This window comes from Lonchura striata, chromosome 34 (genome assembly GCF_050655825.1).
Source record: "Lonchura striata isolate lonStrDom1 chromosome 34, ASM5065582v1, whole genome shotgun sequence".
NCBI lineage: Eukaryota > Metazoa > Chordata > Aves > Passeriformes > Estrildidae > Lonchura > Lonchura striata.
This window is the reverse complement of record NC_140736.1, coordinates 4,189,739-4,207,976: the sequence shown is the minus strand read 5'-3', so window position 1 is coordinate 4,207,976 and position 18,238 is coordinate 4,189,739. Positions and strand designations below refer to the sequence as shown.

At 53.6% G+C, this 18,238-nt stretch overlaps 4 protein-coding genes across 5 annotated transcripts in view; 1 reads left to right on the top strand and 3 right to left on the bottom strand.

Annotated features, from left to right (window-relative positions):
* The window catches only part of LOC144247720 (uncharacterized), a 43,209-nt gene extending 40,392 nt beyond the window's left edge, over nt 1-2,817 (bottom strand). Inside the window, 1 exon segment of the mRNA XM_085564726.1 lies at nt 1,168-2,817. Coding sequence (XP_085420852.1) covers nt 1,168-1,301 — 134 coding nt within the window. The 5' untranslated portion in view covers nt 1,302-2,817.
* A 156-nt stretch (nt 2,818-2,973) lies between these two features.
* The window catches only part of LOC146764403 (uncharacterized), a 15,392-nt gene continuing 127 nt past the window's right edge, over nt 2,974-18,238 (bottom strand). The window contains exon 2 of the mRNA XM_085564883.1: nt 2,974-4,607. Coding sequence (XP_085421009.1) covers nt 3,444-4,520 — 1,077 coding nt within the window. The 5' untranslated portion in view covers nt 4,521-4,607 and the 3' untranslated portion in view covers nt 2,974-3,443. The remainder of the gene's footprint in view (nt 4,608-18,238) is intronic.
* LOC146764404 (uncharacterized) lies at nt 6,173-9,032 on the top strand. 2 transcript variants are annotated; one of them, XM_085564881.1, is made up of 2 exons: nt 6,173-6,370; nt 6,878-9,032. In XM_085564881.1, the coding sequence occupies exons 1-2, from the start codon at nt 6,188-6,190 to the stop codon at nt 7,952-7,954; spliced, it is 1,260 nt and encodes a 419-aa protein (XP_085421007.1). In that variant the 5' UTR covers nt 6,173-6,187; the 3' UTR covers nt 7,955-9,032. The 2 variants fall into 2 exon arrangements, with proteins under 2 accessions (XP_085421007.1, XP_085421006.1); XM_085564880.1 differs by having other exon boundaries at nt 6,875-9,032.
* Nucleotides 15,314-18,238, bottom strand: part of LOC110475817 (uncharacterized) — a 17,920-nt gene continuing 14,995 nt past the window's right edge. The window contains exon 3 of the mRNA XM_085564885.1: nt 15,314-17,467. Within this exon, the coding sequence (XP_085421011.1) occupies nt 16,453-17,467 (1,015 nt within the window). The 3' untranslated portion in view covers nt 15,314-16,452. The remainder of the gene's footprint in view (nt 17,468-18,238) is intronic.

The following is an 18,238-nucleotide window of genomic DNA, read 5'->3' as shown; positions in this document are numbered from 1 at the left end:
ATAGAGCAAAGAAAGAAAGAGCAAGAAGCTCAACAAAGTTTGTATGAATCATGGTTTACTCATTCCCCTTGGCTAACAACTCTTTTGTCTACCATTGCAGGACCGGCAATTCTGCTCATCTTAGTGCTAACTTTCGGACCCTGCATCTTTAATAAGCTTATTGCTATAGTAAAGAGTAGGTTAGAGGCCGCTCATTTGATGCTGGTAAGATCAAAATATGAACCACTCACTCGGGTAGAGGCCAAAGACTATCTAGAGCTTAGTAGAAAAGAATTAATGCGGTTCAACAAACAAAAAGAAGGATAAAAGGGAATGGGGGAAATTGTAAGAGAAGGGTGACCTTTTTGTTCGATGCAGCTGCAGATGTTAATTTGTTTCAAGGATATAATTTAAGCAAATTTGTTTTTACAGCGGTGCATTCCTAAGTTTTTACAGCGGTAGTAGGCAATAGGCTTTGCATTGCTTAACTGATAACACGCATTTCTAAGATAACACGTATTCTTGAGACTGTGAGAATCCCCAGATCAAAGGACACCTGTGAGGAAGACAACCAGCCTTCATCCCACGACCATCAGGAGGCAGAAAACGACCACCTAGCAACAGAATGAGACTGTGCAGAAGAAACGAGTGAACTAAGGAGGAAGATAAAAGAGCGAACTAAGGGACCAGAAGCGCGGCAGTTTGGCGGAGCTGTGGCTCCCCTCTGTCGCGCAGCGCTGCTTTGCTTTCATATACTCAATTAAATGAATTTAAATAAATTCTGTTAATCGGATCGGATGGCCTCTTGTGCTCACTCATAACACTCCCCGTCCCTGCTCCCTCCCCTCGGCTCTTCGGGGCTCCCCCCTGTCCCAGCTGCGGGGGTCACGCTGGGATTGGGGGTCCCCCTTCTCCTCGCTGCCCGCCCTCCCCAGGCTGCCGGCAGTCCCGGCCATCCCAAAAGCTCCCCCCTCTTGGCTCTCCCCATTCGGGGCTGCCGGGGCTGCTCGGGCTCCCGGGCTCCCTTCTGCCCTTCTTCTCCGCTCGGGGCCGCAGGGGCTCCAAGGAGTCCCCCCGAGGGGCCTTTTCCGCTCCGCTTCGCACTTCTTCCTTCTCCAAACACGCCCCAAAAAACCCAGCCCCGGCACCCCCCAGGAGATCTGGCCCGAGCTGCCCCTCCCCGCTCACCTGCGGGATGGGGGCGATGATCCCACACGTGGGGGCTGCGAATTCAGGCAGGGCTCCACCGCGCCATCCCCTCGGCTCCGCTCCATCCGCCTTTGTCCCTCCTCTTCCTCCTCCTGCCGCTCCTCCTCTTCCATCCCCCCTGCTCCTCCTCCTCCCTGAGCCCACCTCCCGCTCCTCCTGCATCCCTGCCCTTCCCTCCCTGCCCTTCCTTCCCCCTCCTCCTGCTCTCTGTGCCCACCGCCTTCTGCTCCCTCATCCCTCCTCTTCCATCGCTCCTCCTCCTCCTCCTCCTGTGTCCCGTCCCCTCCTGCCTGTCCTCCTTCATCCCTTCCCTTCCATCCTTCTCCTCCTCGCCATCCCTACCTCCTTCTCCTCCTTCATCCCCCTCCTCCTCCTCCCTTTCCCCATTTCCTTCTCCTGTTTCCAGCTCTACTCGCTCTCCTCCTTCACCCCCTGTGTTCCATGCCATCCCAGTTCGTGCTGGGATTTGTCCGGTCCGTGTCTGTAGGATCCCGGTCCATGTCACCTCATTGCTGTTTATCCCAGTCTGTTTGCTCCTGATCCCTGTGGTCCCGGTCTGTGCAGTCCCAGTCTGTAGGATCCCCACGCAGGGTTATCCCGGGCTGTATGATCCCAATCCATAGGATCGCATTCCACAGGGTCCCAGTCGCTTTTTTATCCCGGTCCATGGCATCCCAGTTCCATATAAATCCAGTCCAGTTCATCCCAGTCCATACAGTCCCAATCTTTATTTGATCCCATTCCCTATTTCATTCCAGTCTATTTTATCCTTGTCCTAGTCCCTATTTGATCACATTCTTAATTTTTCCCCAGTCCATAGGATCCCTGATCCATATAATCCCAGTCCAGTTTATCCCAGATTATTCCAGTCCATAGGATCCCCGATCCATATAATCCCAGTCCAGTTTATCCCGGATTATTCCAGTCCATAGGATCCCCGATCCATATAATCCTAGTCCAGTTTATCCCGTTCCATAGGATCTCAATTCCATAAAATCCCAGTCCAGTTCATCCCTCTCCTTAGGATCACAGTTCCATAAATCCCAGTGCAGTTTATCCCAGTCCATAGGATCCCAGTTCCATATAATCCCAGTCCAGTTTATCCCAGTCTGTAGGGCCCCAATCCCTATTTTATCCCAGTCCATAGGTGATCCCAGTCCATATTTGATCCCAGTCTGCACAATCCCAGTCTGTAGGATCCCAGTCCCTAATTTATCCCAGTCCCTATTTCATACCAGTCCCTAATTTATCCCAGTCCCTATTTCATCCCAGTCCATGGGATCTCATTCCATATTTGATCCCAGTCCCTAATTGATCCCAGTCCATATGGCCCTGCACACATTCCAGAGGTCTGGAATTTCAGCTCCCAGCCAGGAAAAGACGTTCCCTTTGCCCTCGAAGGCAAAGCTCTTGAGAAGGGGCTGAAAACCAAGCGGAGCAAAATCCTACAGAGACATTTCACTGCTGGTCTCCGACTTCAGCTCCTGAACTAAGAATTAAAAAAATAATTGGGAAATTAAATAACTAAAAAATCAGGGGCGGGTCATTAGGGGCAATTAAATTAGGGGAGGGGTCAATTAAATCAGGGGAGGATCTTTGGTGGATCCTGGGGCAATTAAATCAGGGGAGGGTTTTTGGAGGTCCCTGGGTCAAGGGAGACACGGAGAGAGAAACAGAGCAGGGAAAGAGAGGCGGGAGGAAATGGAGGACACAAACACAACCAGCTGAGAAGGTGGCACTGAGAAAAACAGAACTGCCATGGACTGGAAATGAACGGCAAAGAAATCAGTAGGTCTGAAAGTTTTATTTCCTATCCAATACATCCCAGCCACCCAGCTCCACACAATCCCCATCCCAGCGCTCCAAATTGGGATCCCACTTCTCCCCATCTTCTCCCAAACCCATCCCACCCTGGCAGCTCTGGAATCGAGTGAGATTGGCGGGGGATTGAGGTTTTTTTGAGATGGGAACAAGGAATTTGAGGTGGGACTGAGTCTCTGAGGATTAAAATTCACTTGTTTTCAGTGCGAGGTGAGAAGATCTGAGGTGAACGAGTAATCCCACTTGGCTTTTGGAGCGCAGAGAGATTGAGGAGAGAAAACAAATGAAGGCCAACAGAAAAGGAGAAGCAGCCAGGCGTGCTACCAACGTGGATCACAGGGAATGTGGGTCACCAGGGCTGTGCCCAGTGTGGCTCATCCCGTGGGGGATGGAGTTTAGCTCTTCTCGCACGCGGGGCACTCGCAGGGCTTCCCTTACCGGTGCCTCTCTTTGTGTTTGTTCAAGTTAGAGCTCCATGAGAATCTCTTCCCACACTGGGGACACTCGTAGGGCCTCTCCCCAGTGTGGATCCTCTGGTGCTGGATCAGGCTGGAACTATGGGCGAAGCTCTTCCCACACTCGCCACACTCGTAGGGCCTCTCCCCAGTGTGGATGCGCCGGTGGGTGATGAGGGTGGAGTTGTTCCTGAATCCCCTCCCACAGTCGGGGCAGCAGAAGGGCCTCTCCTCTGTGTGAACCAGATAATGCCGGAAGAGATCGGCTCTGGTCTGAAACCTCTTCCCACACTCGGAACACTCGTAGGGCCTCTCCCCTGTGTGGGTCCTTTGGTGCTTGACGAGCTCTGAGTTGTCCTTGAATCCCTTCCCACAGTCGGTGCAGCTGAAGGGCCTCTCGTCCTTGTGAACCAGATAGTGCCGGAGGAGATTGTCTCTGGTCTGAAACCTCTTCCCACACTCAGAACACTCGTAGGGTCTCTCCCCGGTGTGAATACTCTGGTGTTTGACGAGCTGTGACTTGCTCTTGAATCCCTTCCCGCAGTCGGGGCAGCAGAAGGGCCTCTCCCCCGTGTGAACCAGATAGTGCTGGAAGAGAACGCCTCTGGTCTGAAACCTCTTCCCACACTCAGAACACTCATAGGGCCTCTCCCCAGTGTGGATCCTCTGGTGCTTGATCAGGCTGGAGCTCTGGGTAAAGCTCTTCCCACACTCCCCACACTCATAGGGCTTCTCTCCAGTGTGGATCCTCTGGTGCTTGATCAGCTCAGAGCTCCTCCTGAATCCCTTCCCACACTCCGAGCACTTGTGGGGCTTCTCCCCATCACGGAGCTGCTCAGGGTCCCCCAGCTCCGAGCTCTGGCTCCGTCTCCGGCCGCCTCCCCGGCCCAGGGTGGCTCTTTCCCCCTCAGATCCCCGCGATCTGCCTTTGCAGCCCCTCCTCGTGCGGGATCTCCGGGGCTTTTCCTCCCCGTCGGGTTCCTGCGCCGTGGAGCCGCTCAAAACGGCCTCTTCCACCAGGTTCTGCCGCGGGGATTTGTCCTCCCTGCTCTCCATCCTCGGCTCCTGCTCGGGGCAGGAAGGACCAGGAGAGGCTCTTCCTCTTCCTCGCAGCCTCCCAGGGGCTGGGAATGGGAACTCCTGCTTTGGGGAAAACAAGGGATGGGCACGATGAGCTGGAAGCTCCCTCTGTGCCAGTCCATCTCGAGAGGTCCCCGGCCACCTGGGCTCCATAAGAACCTCCCAAACACCGAGATCCAGCCCTGAAAAAGCCTCCCAGGAGCTCCCCGTCCCTGCTCCCTCCCCTCGGCTCTTCGGGGCTCCCCCCTGTCCCAGCTGCGGGGGTCACGCTGGGATTGGGGGTCCCCCTTCTCCTCGCTGCCCGCCCTCCCCAGGCTGCCGGCAGTCCCGGCCATCCCAAAAGCTCCCCCCTCTTGGCTCTCCCCATTCGGGGCTGCCGGGGCTGCTCGGGCTCCCGGGCTCCCTTCTGCCCTTCTTCTCTGCTCGGGGCCGCAGGGGCTCCAAGGAGTCCCCCCGAGGGGCCTTTTCCGCTCCGCTTCGCACTTCTTCCTTCTCCAAACACGCCCCAAAAAACCCAGCCCCGGCACCCCCCAGGAGATCTGGCCCGAGCTGCCCCTCCCCGCTCACCTGCGGGATGGGGGCGATGATCCCACACGTGGGGGCTGCGAATTCAGGCAGGGCTCCACCGCGCCATCCCCTCGGCTCCGCTCCATCCGCCTTTGTCCCTCCTCTTCCTCCTCCTGCCGCTCCTCCTCTTCCATCCCCCCTGCTCCTCCTCCTCCCTGAGCCCACCTCCCGCTCCTCCTGCATCCCTGCCCTTCCCTCCTGCCCTTCCTTCCCCCTCCTCCTGCTCTCTGTGCCCACCGCCTTCTGCTCCCTCATCCCTCCTCTTCCATCCTCCTCCTCCTCCTCCTCCTGTGTCCCGTCCCCTCCTGCCTGTCCTCCTTCATCCCTTCCCTTCCATCCTCCTCCTCCTCCCCCTCGCCATCCCCACCTCCTTCTCCTCCTTTATCCCTGCCCCTCCTCCTCCCCGGCAGCGCTGGGAGGGACTGTGCTCTGCCGGAATCCTACTGGGATCCTACTGGGAGCGACTGGGACTGTACTGGCACCGTACCGGGATCATCCTGGAACCATACTGGTGTTATAAATGAGAATTTATTCAGCCAGATTAAAAATAAATATCATTTTGTTATGATTGAGCACAAGAGGCCATCTGATCCGATTAACAGAATTAATTTAATTAATTTAATAGAGTATATGAGAGCAAAGCAAAGCAGCGCTGCGGCGACAGAGGGGAGCCACCGCTCCGCCAAACTGCCGCGCTTCTGGTCCCCTAGTTCGCTCTTTTATCTTCCTCCTTAGTTGACTCGTATGGTTCCAGGATGATCCCGGTACGGTGCCAGTACAGTCCCAGTCGCTCCCAGTAGGATCCCAGTAGGATTCCGGCAGAGCCCAGTCCCTCCCAGCGCTGCAGGGGAGGAGGAGCGGGAGGGATGAAGGAGGAGAAGGAGGTGGGGATGGCGAGGGGGAGGAGGAGGAGGATGGAAGGGAAGGGATGAAGGAGGACAGGCAGGAGGGGACGGGACACAGGAGGAGGAGGAGGAGGAGGAGGAGCGATGGAAGAGGAGGGATGAGGGAGCAGAAGGCAGTGGGCACAGAGAGCAGGAGGAGGGGGAAGGAAGGGCAGGGAGGGAAGGGCAGGGATGCAGGAGGAGCGGGAGGTGGGCTCAGGGAGGAGGAGGAGCAGGGGGGATGGAAGAGGAGGAGCAGCAGGAGGAGGAAGAGGAGGGACAAAGGCGGATGGAGCGGAGCCGAGGGGATGGCGCGGTGGAGCCCTGCCTGAATTCGCAGCCCCCACGTGTGGGATCATCGCCCCCATCCCGCAGGTGAGCGGGGAGGGGCAGCTCGGGCCAGATCTCCTGGGGGGTGCCGGGGCTGGGTTTTTTGGGGCGTGTTTGGAGAAGGAAGAAGTGCGAAGCGGAGCGGAAAAGGCCCCTCGGGGGGACTCCTTGGAGCCCCTGCGGCCCCGAGCGGAGAAGAAGGGCAGAAGGGAGCCCGGGAGCCCGAGCAGCCCCGGCAGCCCCGAATGGGGAGAGCCAAGAGGGGGGAGCTTTTGGGATGGCCGGGACTGCCGGCAGCCTGGGGAGGGCGGGCAGCGAGGAGAAGGGGGACCCCCAATCCCAGCGTGACCCCCGCAGCTGGGACAGGGGGGAGCCCCGAAGAGCCGAGGGGAGGGAGCAGGGACGGGGAGCTCCTGGGAGGCTTTTTCAGGGCTGGATCTCGGTGTTTGGGAGGTTCTTATGGAGCCCAGGTGGCCGGGGACCTCTCGAGATGGACTGGCACAGAGGGAGCTTCCAGCTCATCGTGCCCATCCCTTGTTTTCCCCAAAGCAGGAGTTCCCATTCCCAGCCCCTGGGAGGCTGCGAGGAAGAGGAAGAGCCTCTCCTGGTCCTTCCTGCCCCGAGCAGGAGCCGAGGATGGAGAGCAGGGAGGACAAATCCCCGCGGCAGAACCTGGTGGAAGAGGCCGTTTTGAGCGGCTCCACGGCGCAGGAACCCGACGGGGAGGAAAAGCCCCGGAGATCCCGCACGAGGAGGGGCTGCAAAGGCAGATCGCGGGGATCTGAGGGGGAAAGAGCCACCCTGGGCCGGGGAGGCGGCCGGAGACGGAGCCAGAGCTCGGAGCTGGGGGACCCTGAGCAGCTCCGTGATGGGGAGAAGCCCCACAAGTGCTCGGAGTGTGGGAAGGGCTTCAGGTGGAGCTCCCACCTCATCAGGCACCAGAGGATCCACACTGGGGAGAGGCCCTATGAGTGTTCCAAGTGTGGGAAGATGTTTCACACCAAGTCCTGTCTCCTCCGGCACTATCCAGTTCACAGAGAGGAGAGGCCCTTCTGCTGCCCCGACTGCGGAAAGGGATTCAGGGGCAACTCCGGCCTTATCCAGCACCGGCGCATCCACACTGGGGAGAGGCCCTACGAGTGTGGGGAGTGTGGGAAGAGCTTCAGCCGGAGCTCCCAACTCCTCGCACACCAGAGGACCCACACCGGGGAGAGGCCCTACGAGTGTTCTGAGTGTGGGAAGAGCTTCATCTGCAGCTCCAGCCTGATCCAGCACCAGAGGATTCACACAGGGGAGAGGCCCTACGAGTGTTCCGAGTGTGGGAAGAGGTTTCAGACCAGAGCCAATCTCTTCCAGCACTATCTGGTTCACAGAGAGGAGAGGCCCTTCTGCTGCCCCGACTGTGGGAAGGGATTCAGGCACAACTGTGCCCTCATCTCACACCGGCGCATCCACACAGGGGAGAGGCCCTACGAGTGTGGGGAGTGTGGGAAGAGCTTCACCCAGAGCTCCAGCGTGATCCAGCACCAGAGGATCCACACGGGGGAGAGGCCCTACGAGTGTCCCCAGTGTGGGAAGAGATTCTCACGGAGCTCCCACCTGACCCGACACCAGCAGAGGCACCAGTAAGGGAAGCCCTGCGAGTGCCCCGAGTGCGAGAAGAGCTAAACTCCATCCCCCATGGGAGGAGCCACACTGGGCACAGCCCTGGTGACCCACATTCCTTGTGATCCATGTTGGGAACTGTCCTAGGGTGACATTATGATGCTGGTATCCCCAGTCGTGTGTTCTGTTTTTGTTTGATACTATGTTCTGTGCTTTCAGAACTGACTCTGAAAGTGAAGGTTTGTTTTGTCTTGTTATCAGTCGGCTCACCTCCTGTCTTGGTTTGACAAGACAGGAGTCTGTGAAAGAGGGCAAAGCCTCCTGTGCAATGGAGAAGGTAAACCCCATCCCTCCGAATTACTAGGATTTTTAAATTAAAAGGCTCTCAGGCAAAGATATGGGAATGGGAGTAACAATTCTTTACTAGGAGAAAACTAGATAACAATTTAAAAAGGCAAATGCAATTGGTACAAACAAAAACTAGTGATAAAGTCCATGTTATAAATGAGAATTTATTCAGCCAGATTAAAAATAAAAATAATTTTATTTGCAGTCAAATTCTATCTAGTCAGCCGCACGGAAAGGACAGAGCCGCGCCCGGGGTCGACCCTGGGTGTGCAACAAGGAGTCAGCCTCAGCAGAGGTTTTCTCCTATGCCCACACACCTCCATCCTGGCACAGGCGGTTTTTATAGGGAAAATTCCGCCTGAGGCCAAGATTTGAGCAGTTAGTCTTTTCTTCTATTCAGAGTCTATAGGTTAAAAAGATTTTCTTTTTTTCAATGTCCGGAGTAGTTGAATTCTTGATGAGAGTTTATGGGAAGGCTGCATTCACATGGATCTGTCTGAGGATTTCCATGATATCCATCTTGGACGATCAGCACTGATGATCGTGATGATCAATACCTGGAGCCCAGACATGGCCCATCTCCTGGCCAAGCCACATCCTGTTACTTGTAAATCAGTTTCTAATATACATCCAGTCTCGCCTGTAAGCGGGGGGGGAACTAATACGACGGGCATGATTTAACAAATATCCAATATTACATATTTCATACGAGGAATGGCGCGAATTATATTTATTACACATAACAATCCCCCACCTTCTATATTAACTCATTAATTTGCGCCTTAATTTCTACCTCTATTCACTTCCAAGGTAGTGTGTTGACTACCTTGAGACTGGCTTTTAGTTTACATCTGGAATATCTTGGTAAATTTTGTAGTTTTGTTCTTTTCCCTTTATTCGCCTTTCAAATTTTTGCTAGAGCCTCAGCCGCCCTGCTGTGAGGAATTTCTTCTCCCAGTGTCATTATTTTTGGTATTTGATTTGTTTTTCCAAGGGCAGCTTCTGGGTCTATGGGTAAAGCTGCTATTTGTATCCCCTGTACTACGGAATGGATGAGTCTTATAAAACAGGGGACGAAACAGGGTAGGAATATGACTCCTGCTATTGAACATAAAATGAAGAAAATTATTTTCTTCCACCAAGCCCCATCAAACAAATGATCCCACCAAGATGCTTGGAGAAGTGAGTTCCACTTTTGTACTGGAACATGGGCTACTTGTTTAATTTTTGTGGTTAGATTTCTAATGGTTTTTCTATAATCATCTATTTCTACACAGCACTGAGATTTGTTAAATTTTCCACACACACCTCCTTCTCCAGCTAGTAAGTAATCAAGGGCTATCCTATTTTGATATACAAAAGCCCTCATTTGAGAGTGTTGCTGGGATAATAATTCAAAAGAGTACCTGAAGTGTGATTGGATACAATCTCCACTACAACTTGCAACTTCATTAAGTGATTTAAATAGATGGGGGTTTGGTATCCCCACGACCCATCCAGTACAGTTACATTCATTATAAACTGGAATTGAGATTTCCCTGTGCTCTTTTGATGCAGTTGATGAGCTGACTGTCCGTTTTCACGGTATGTTTTTGATTTCCCCTTTAATTTGTATACCCCTTGTTGAGTGTTTGTCTCAATATACTGTTAATTAGGCTTACCCCTGCTGCAGTTCCATGAGGTGAGGGATAACTTCTCTGGGTATTTATCTCTAAGTTCCCCATTGAGGCACATGGCTAGGCTCAGGCTCACCAGGATTACTCCCACTGCTAGGATCCCTCTGCCGTTCCCAGCGCCCACTGGGGTGCTTCCAGCGGCGGGGCAAACCATCTTCTTGGCAGCAGGAATCTTCGTCTGTGGTTTCATGCTCAGGCTGAGCTGCAGACCTGTTTAGAAATGCCTCCCGGGTGTAGTTCAGCAGAGCCTGCGCGTTGTTCAACCTATGACACTCAACAATCATAATTTTAGTTTTGCAAGTAATTTTTCCCTTAATCCGTTCTAATATGGGAAAACATCAGAATATTGAATTTAATTGAAACAATCTCAGCCTTGTGGCTATTACCAGAAAACGGATAGTCAGCTCTGACTCCTGCTCAAAGCGCTCCCACATAACCCACTTAGTTGGAGCAGTCTAACAGTATTCATAGGGGAAGCATACAAAAAGGATAATAGTTACACTCTGGCCCAGAAAGTTTGATTGGGATGTTTTCAGTCAGTTACTTTGCCGGTGCAGGGTTATCTTCATATCTCCAGGGCGGGAGGTGATTTTCCACTCTGGTGCCTGATCCTGGAGTTCGACTTTCTTTATCCTTGATGCGTGTGTCCACCCCTTTTCTGCAGTTCCTATAGCAGTATCTGTGGTTAAAAGAACAATGAAGGGTCCCTCCCAATGAGGCGTTAATGGAGATTCCCTCCATGCTTTCACAAGCACTTTGTCCCCAGGTTGTATTTTATGTATGGAGAAGCCAAGAGGACTGTGCTGCATGATCACCCCCTGCTTTCACAATTCTTCAAGATTCTTATTTAATGCTATTAGATATGGTTGTATTTGTCTATCCTCTAATCTCGGATGCCCTACAGGCATACCGTGGGTATAAGGCATCCTGTATAACATTTCAAAAGGTGAAAGTCCTGTTTCAGAGTGAGGCATAGTCCTTATATTTAATAAGGCCAACGGGAGGCATTTTGTCCATGACATTCTTGTTTCTAACATCAATTTGGCTAATTAGGCTTTTAGTGTTTGATTCATCCTCTCAACTTGTCCTGAGCTCTGGGGGTGCCACGGGGCGTGGTATTCCCACCGAATGCCTAAAGCATCTGCCAATTGCTTAATAATTTTTGATGTGAAATGTGTTCCCTGGTCTGAATCAATGTAGCTTACTAACCCCTATCGTGGTTACCCAGTGGGTTAGTTTGTCCACTATGACTAGTAGGAATTTGTATCTCCCGACCTTAGGTAGATCAGTGAAATCTACCTGGACCCTTTCAAAAGGCCGGTAAGCTGCTGGGCGACTCCCCATTGTTGACCTTTGGGAGTTTGCTCGATTTATTTTTCTGCAAATTATACACCCCTGTACCTCTTGTTTAGCCAATTTGTATATACGTCTGCAGCCAAAGAATCTTAGGAATTGTTCTGCCAGAGCTCGGGCTCCCCAGTGTGTTTGTTGATGTAATCTTTTTAAAATTTTCCTGGTGTATTCCTTTGATAACAATTCCCGCCCGTCTGATAGCTTCCACTTACCTTCTTCTAACCGTTCCCCCATCTCTTGATAAGCCTTTATCTCTTTTTCAGAGGGGTGGTGGGGGAATTCTTGAGCTTTTCCTTTCCCAAGTTCTGGGGTACTCAGTTTTAACAAAGCAGCACTCTTTACCTCTTTGTTGGCTAAATTGTTTCCTCGAGTCCTGAATCACATCCCAGTTTGATGTCCCTTTACATGGACTACAGCAATAACTTCTGGTCCCCTGATGGCTTTTAGGATTTGTCTAATTATTTCTTCATGAATTAGCCCTTTTCCCCATGTGTTTAGCAGACCCCCTATTTTCCAAAGGTGTGTACTACCCCAAATGCGTATTTGGAGTCAGTGAAAATTGTTCCCTTTTTCCCTTCAAGTCCCAGTAGAGCCCTGTATACAACATACAGCCCACAGGCCTGAGCCGACCACCCTGCACTCAGGGGCCTGGATTCTACCACCCTTCCCGTCTTCCCGTCTATGACTGCATATCCTGACTTGCTTTTACCTTCCACAATTTTTGCAGAACCGTCCACAAACCATTTTTTCCCTTTCTTCGAGTTCTTCTTCTAAATCTGGTCGTACTTTGGTCTGTAATTCTACTATCTCAGCACAGTTATGGAGGGGGTCCCCTGGGATTGCCCCAAACAGGAATTGGGCAGGATTTTGTGCCGGGGTAGTCTTTAGCTCCAGGTGCTGGGAATGGGTTAGGATGGCTTCGTATTTCAGAAGCCTGGTGTCTGTCAGCCACTTGCCAGCTTTTTGCTGCAAGATGCTTCTTACATTATGGGGGAGTAGATGGTTAATGAAGCCCCGAATGTTACCTTTTTGGCTTCTTCTACTAATATTGCCACTGCCACAATTGCATGTAAACAGGTGGGCCACCCCCTGCTGACAGGGTCCAGGAGCTTGGATAGATAACCGACTGGTTTCTTGGCCCCTGCCCAGTCCTGGGTCAGAACCCCGTGGGCAGTGTGGTTACTAACATCCACAAAGAGCTGAAACGGCCTTTTTATGTTAGAGAGTTATAGAGCTGCTATGAGGGTTTCTTTCAATCCTTGGTAACCCTCTTCGTCCTTTTTTAGTTCACTTAAGTCTGTCTGTGGTAAGTTTGTCATATAAAAACCTTACCTTTTCACTGTATCCTTCGATCCATTGTCTGCAAAAGCCCAAAAGTCCCAGTAATTGCCCGATTTCTCTTTTTGTCTTAGGGGAGGGTAATGCAATTTTCCTGCCACCCGGTCTGGATCTAGTTTCTTTTTCCGTTTTGTTAACTAGTGCCCTAAATATTTTACTTCAGGTTCAGTGAATTGTAATTTAGACTTTGAAACTTTCAACCCTTGTCCTCCCAGGAAGTTTAATAAAGCTATGGTTCCAGCCCTGACTTCTTCCTCCTTAGAGCCAGCTACCAATAAGTCATCTACATATTGTAATAGTTTGGTCCCATTCTCATTTTAGGCGTAAAATGCACAACACAACTTTATACTGACTAGCAACAAAACAAATTCACTACTGATTTCTAAAAATTGTGGTTGAGATGCGAAACGCGCTTAGATTTCAACCCTGCAGAGCAGCAGCAGCTTGTGCTGCTTTTAAAACTGCCGCCTGCAGGAACGGAGACTTCTCATGCTACGTGGCCGAGCTGGGCTCCCCCCGCCGCCCATGGGTGTCAGGGAAGCCCGAGCCGTGCTCCCCTTGCCACCCATGGGTGTCAGGGAAGCCCGAGCCGTGCTCCCCCCGCCGCCCATGGGTGTCAGGGAAGCCCGAGCCGGGCTCCCCCCGCCGCCCATGGGTGTCAGGGAAGCTCGAGCCGTGCTCCCCCCGCCGCCCATGGGTGTCAGGGAAGCTCGAGCCGGGCTCCCCCCGCCGCCCATGGGTGTCAGGGAAGCCCGAGCCGTGCTCCCCGCCACTATCGGGGTAGGTCGGAGCCCTCTCCCCCTCCCGCAACGGAGAAACCAAAGCCGCTCCGCACCGCTGCGAAGGGCAGGGGCAGGCAGAGCCCCCCGCTCCCTCTGATCCGGCACCGCCGCCTCTGCCGCTGCCGCGCGGGTTCTAAAAACTGCAGAGCCACGCTGCCTGCGGCTGCACGGGGCTGCGCAGCCTTTTTAAAACATTAACCCAAGGGCCATTTTACTGCTCCCGTGCCCCATATTTAAAAGTTTTCCTTACCGTATTCTAAGTCAGTGTCTGTAAGCCGTTCCAAGAAGTCAGCAACCCGCGAGCTAAAATGTGTATTTCAGTCCTGTCCCGGACTGAGTCTTACCAAGTGTTTAAACCGATCTATTCCCGACCGAACCTTGCCAACCTAGTTACCTCACGGCGAACTGGTCCGTGGGTTTTCAGTTGGAAGAACAGCGAGCTCTCTTTTACCTTTTTGTCGGGCTCCCCGAGCCCGGGGCCAGTGAGGTTTAACAGTTTCTCAAATCCACGAGAACGTACCTTCCCTCCCCTGACCCGTCCGTGGGTGGATCCCCGTAACTCCCCGAGTTTCAGGTCGTATGCGTGTTGTGAGTATACCGGAATCCTTTCGCTTCCCCCGTGACCGACCACCTCCCTCTCGGGCTAGTGGAACTGCGGCTCGTTGGGGTCCGAACTCGTGCCGTGACTATGTTACGTCTCACACACACACCCACTCACGCCCCACTCAACCACGCCATACTCACGGCTCCTTTTCCCGCGTGGGTTCTTCGTGCACGTTGATTTTACGAGTGAAAGTTTGCTGCTGCAGCCTCGGAGATTTAGCTCCGAGTTCCGAGAGCTCTGGGCCCGTTTATATCCTTTCCTTAACGTGGCTTTTCGGCTGTTTTCGGAATCTGGTTGGTTCCGTGGAGTTCCTCAGTCCTGTCCGGCCGCTGAAATCAGCGGGGCGCCGCCCGGATCAAGGATAGGGGAACTCCCGGATACCCCCAAACCAGATCACGTTGGGGTCACTAAGATTGTTATAAATGAGAAATTATTCAGCCAGATTAAAAATAAAAATCATTTTATTTGCGGTCAGATTCCATCTAGTCAGTCACGCGGAAAGGACAGAGCCGAGCCCGGTGTCGGCCCTGGGTGTGCAACAAGGAGTCAGCCTCAGCAGAGGTTTTCCCCTATGCCCACACACTTCCATCCTGGCACAGGCGGTTTTTATAGGGAAAATTCCGCCTGAGGCCAAGGTTTTAGCAATCAGTCCTTTCTTCTATTCGGTGTCCATATGTTAATAAGGATTTCTTTTTGGTGATGAGGAGAAATAATTCAATGTCCGGAGTAGTTGAATTCTTGATGACAGTTTAGGGGAAGGCTGCATTCACATGGATCTGTCTGAGGATTTCCATGATATCCATCTTGGACACTGATGATCGTGATGATCAACACCTGGAGCCCAGACATGGCCCATCTCCTGGCCAAGCCACATCCTGTTACTTGTAAATCAGTTTCTAATATACATCCAGTCTCACCTGTAAGCGGTGGGGGGGGAACTAATACGACGGGCATGATTTCACAAATATCCAATATTACATATTTCATGCGAGGAATGGGGCGAATTATATTAATTACACAAAACACTGGGATGGAATGGGGCTGTACTGGCTTTGGACTGACACCACACTGCCCCACACAATCCCCGCTCCCGAAGGGAGGAACCGGGAGGGGAAAGGGGCGAGGAAAGGGCGGGACCGGGAGGGGAAAGGGGCGAGGAAAGGGCGGGACCGGGAGGGGAAAGGGCCGAGCTCCGGCCAAGGGCGGAACTGGGAGGGGACGCTCTGTGAGGCGGCGCTCTGCAAACAGAACTGCCACGGAACGGGAATGAACAGCAAAGAAATCAGTAAATATGAAAGTTTTATTTGCTATCAAATACATCCCAGCCACCCAGCCCCACACAATCCCCATCCCAGCGCTCCAAATTGGGATCCCACTTCTCCCAATCTCCTCGCAAACCCATCCCACCTTGGCAGCTCTGGAATCGAGTGAGTTTGGCGTGGGATTGAGGGTTTTTTTGAGATGGGAACAAGGAATTTGAGGTGGGACTGAGTCTCTGAGGGTTAAAATTCACTTGTTTTCAGTGGGATGTGAGTGGATCTGAGGTGAACGAGCGATCCCTCTTGGCCTTTGGAGCACAGAGAGATTGAGAAGAGAAATACATTCAGGTCATCATAAAAGGTGAAGGAGCCAGGGGTGTCCCTGTCCTACCTTAGGGCAAATTTGGGAGAAAAACCTGTGCAAGGAAGCCCCCAAAAAGAAATCCCCACGGCCTCGCCCCACTCACCTGGTTAGGGGTGAATTTTATGGGGGAGAAGTAGAAAAGGACCTGTTTGTTTAATAAACAAAACCCTCCCCAGCACCAAAGAAATGAACACCACTAGATGACAAGAGAACTCTTTCAGCACTCTGGAGAGATGACAAATCCAGAAAGTCTCTCCTGGCAGTGGTCGCCGGGTCTGGGCGCTGGGGATTGCTCTGGGCACTGGGGATGGCTGCTGCAGATCACAGAGCGCAGGCTCTGGGTGCTCCTCGGTGTTTCCCAGGTGCCACTCCGGAGCAGCTTGGAGTGACATTCAGGAAAGGGAAAGATAAAAAAAACAGTCCAGGGAAAGAATTGGACTGCTGAGCTAAACTAACTCAATAGCAAAGGCAAAAGCAGAAGCAAGCAAGCAAAGCAAAGCAAGCAAAAACCAGCCAGGCAGCACCAGCCTCTTCTAGACAACACACCATGAGGGGAGGTGAGCTGGCTCATAACAAAACAAACCTTCACTTTCAGAGTCAGTTCTGAAAGCACGGAACATAATATCAAACAAAAACAGAACACACGCCTGGGGATACCAGCATCATAATGTCACCCTAGGACAGTTCCCAGCATGGATCACAGGGAATGTGGGTCACCAGGGCTGTGCCCAGTGTGGCTCCTCCCGTGGGGGATGGAGTTTAGCTCTTCTCGCACTCGGGGCACTCGCAGGGCTTCCCTTACCGGTGCCTCCGCTGGTGTCGTTTCAGGTGGGAGCTCACTAAGAATCTCTTCCCGCACTGGGGACACTCGTAGGGCCTCTCCCCAGTGTGGATGCGCCGGTGGGAGATGAGGGTGGAGTTGTCCCTGAATCCCTTCCCACAGTCGGGGCAGCAGAAGGGCCTCTCCTCTGTGTGAACCAGATAGTGCTGGAAGAGATTGCCTCTGCTCTTAAACCTCTTCCCACACTCAGAACACTCGTAGGGCCTCTCCCCTGTGTGAATCCTCTGGTGCTGGATCAGGTGGGAGCTGTGGCTGAAGCTCTTCCCACACTCCCCACACTCGTAGGGTCTCGCCCCAGTGTGGATTCGGCGATGCTGGATGAGGGTGGAGTTGTCCCTGAATCCCTTTCCGCAGTCGGGGCAGCAGAAGGGCCTCTCCTCTCTGTGAACCGGATAGTGCTGGAAGAGACAGGAGCTGGTCCGAAACCTCTTCCCACACTCAGAACACTCGTAGGGCCTCTCACCTGTGTGGGTCCTCTGATGTTTGATCAGGCTGGAGCTGTGGCTGAAGTTCTTCCCACACTCTCCACACTCATAGGGCCTCTCCCCTGTGTGGATCCTCTGGTGCTGGATCAGGCTGGAGCTGCATCTGAAGCTCTTCCCACACTCCCCACACTCGTAGGGTCTCTCCCCCGTGTGGGTCCTATGGTGCTTGATGAGCTCTGATTTGCTCCTGTATCCCTTCCCGCAGTCGGGGCAGCAGAAGGGCCTCTCCTCTGTGTGAACCAGATAGTGCTGGAAGAGATTGTCTCTGGTCTTAAACCTCTTCCCACACTCAGAACACGCGTAGGGCCTCTCCCCAGTGTGGATCCTCTGGTGCTTGATCAGGCTGGAGCTGCATCTGAAGCTCTTCCCACACTCCCCACACTCGTAGGGTCTCTCCCCAGTGTGGATCCTCTGGTGTACCGTCAGATTAGAGTTCCACCTGAATCCCTTCCCACACTCCGAGCACTTGTGGGGCTTCTCCCCATCACGGAGCTGCTCAGGGTCCCCCAGCTCCGAGCTCTGGCTCCGTCTCCGGCCGCCTCCCCGGCCCAGGGTGGCTCTTTCCCCCTCAGATCCCCGCGATCTGCCTTTGCAGCCCCTCCTCGTGCGGGATCTCCGGGGCTTTTCCTCCCCGTCGGGTTCCTGCGCCGTGGAGCCGCTCAAAACGGCCTCTTCCACCAGGTTCTGCCGCGGGGATTTGTCCTCCCTGCTCTCCATCCTCGGCTCCTGCTCGGGGCGAGGAAGGACCAGGAGAGGCTCTTCCTCTTCCTCGCAGCCTCCCAGGGGCTGGGAATGGCAACTCCTGCTTTGGGGAAAACAAGGGATGGGCACCATGAGTTGGAAGCTCCCTCTGTGCCAGTCCATCTCGAGAAGTCCCCGGCCACCTGGGCTCCATAAGAACCTCCCACACACCGAGATCCAGCCCTGAAAAAGCCTCCCAGGAGCTCCCCGTCCCTGCTCCCTCCTCTCGGCTCTTCGGGGCTCCCCCCTGTCCCAGCTGCGGGGGTCACGCTGGGATTGGGGGTCCCCCTTCTCCTCGCTGCCCGCCCTCCCCAGGCTGCCGGCAGTCCCGGCCATCCCAAAAGCTCCCCCCTCTTGGCTCTCCCCATTCGGGGCTGCCGGGGCTGCTCGGGCTCCCGGGCTCCCTTCTGCCCTTCTTCTCCGCTCGGGGCCGCAGGGGCTCCAAGGAGTCCCCCCGAGGGGCCTTTTCCGCTCCGCTTCGCACTTCTTCCTTCTCCAAACACGCCCCAAAAAACCC

Bases quoted from the DNA above. Each gene is read 5' to 3' on its own strand.
- LOC146764404 (XM_085564880.1), top strand. From the start codon at position 6,188: ATGCAGGAGGAGCGGGAGGTGGGCTCAGGGAGGAGGAGGAGCAGGGGG. The intron at 6,371-6,874 runs GTGAGCGGGGAG...TTTTCCCCAAAG, and splicing joins TCATCGCCCCCATCCCGCAG to CAGGAGTTCCCATTCCCAGC.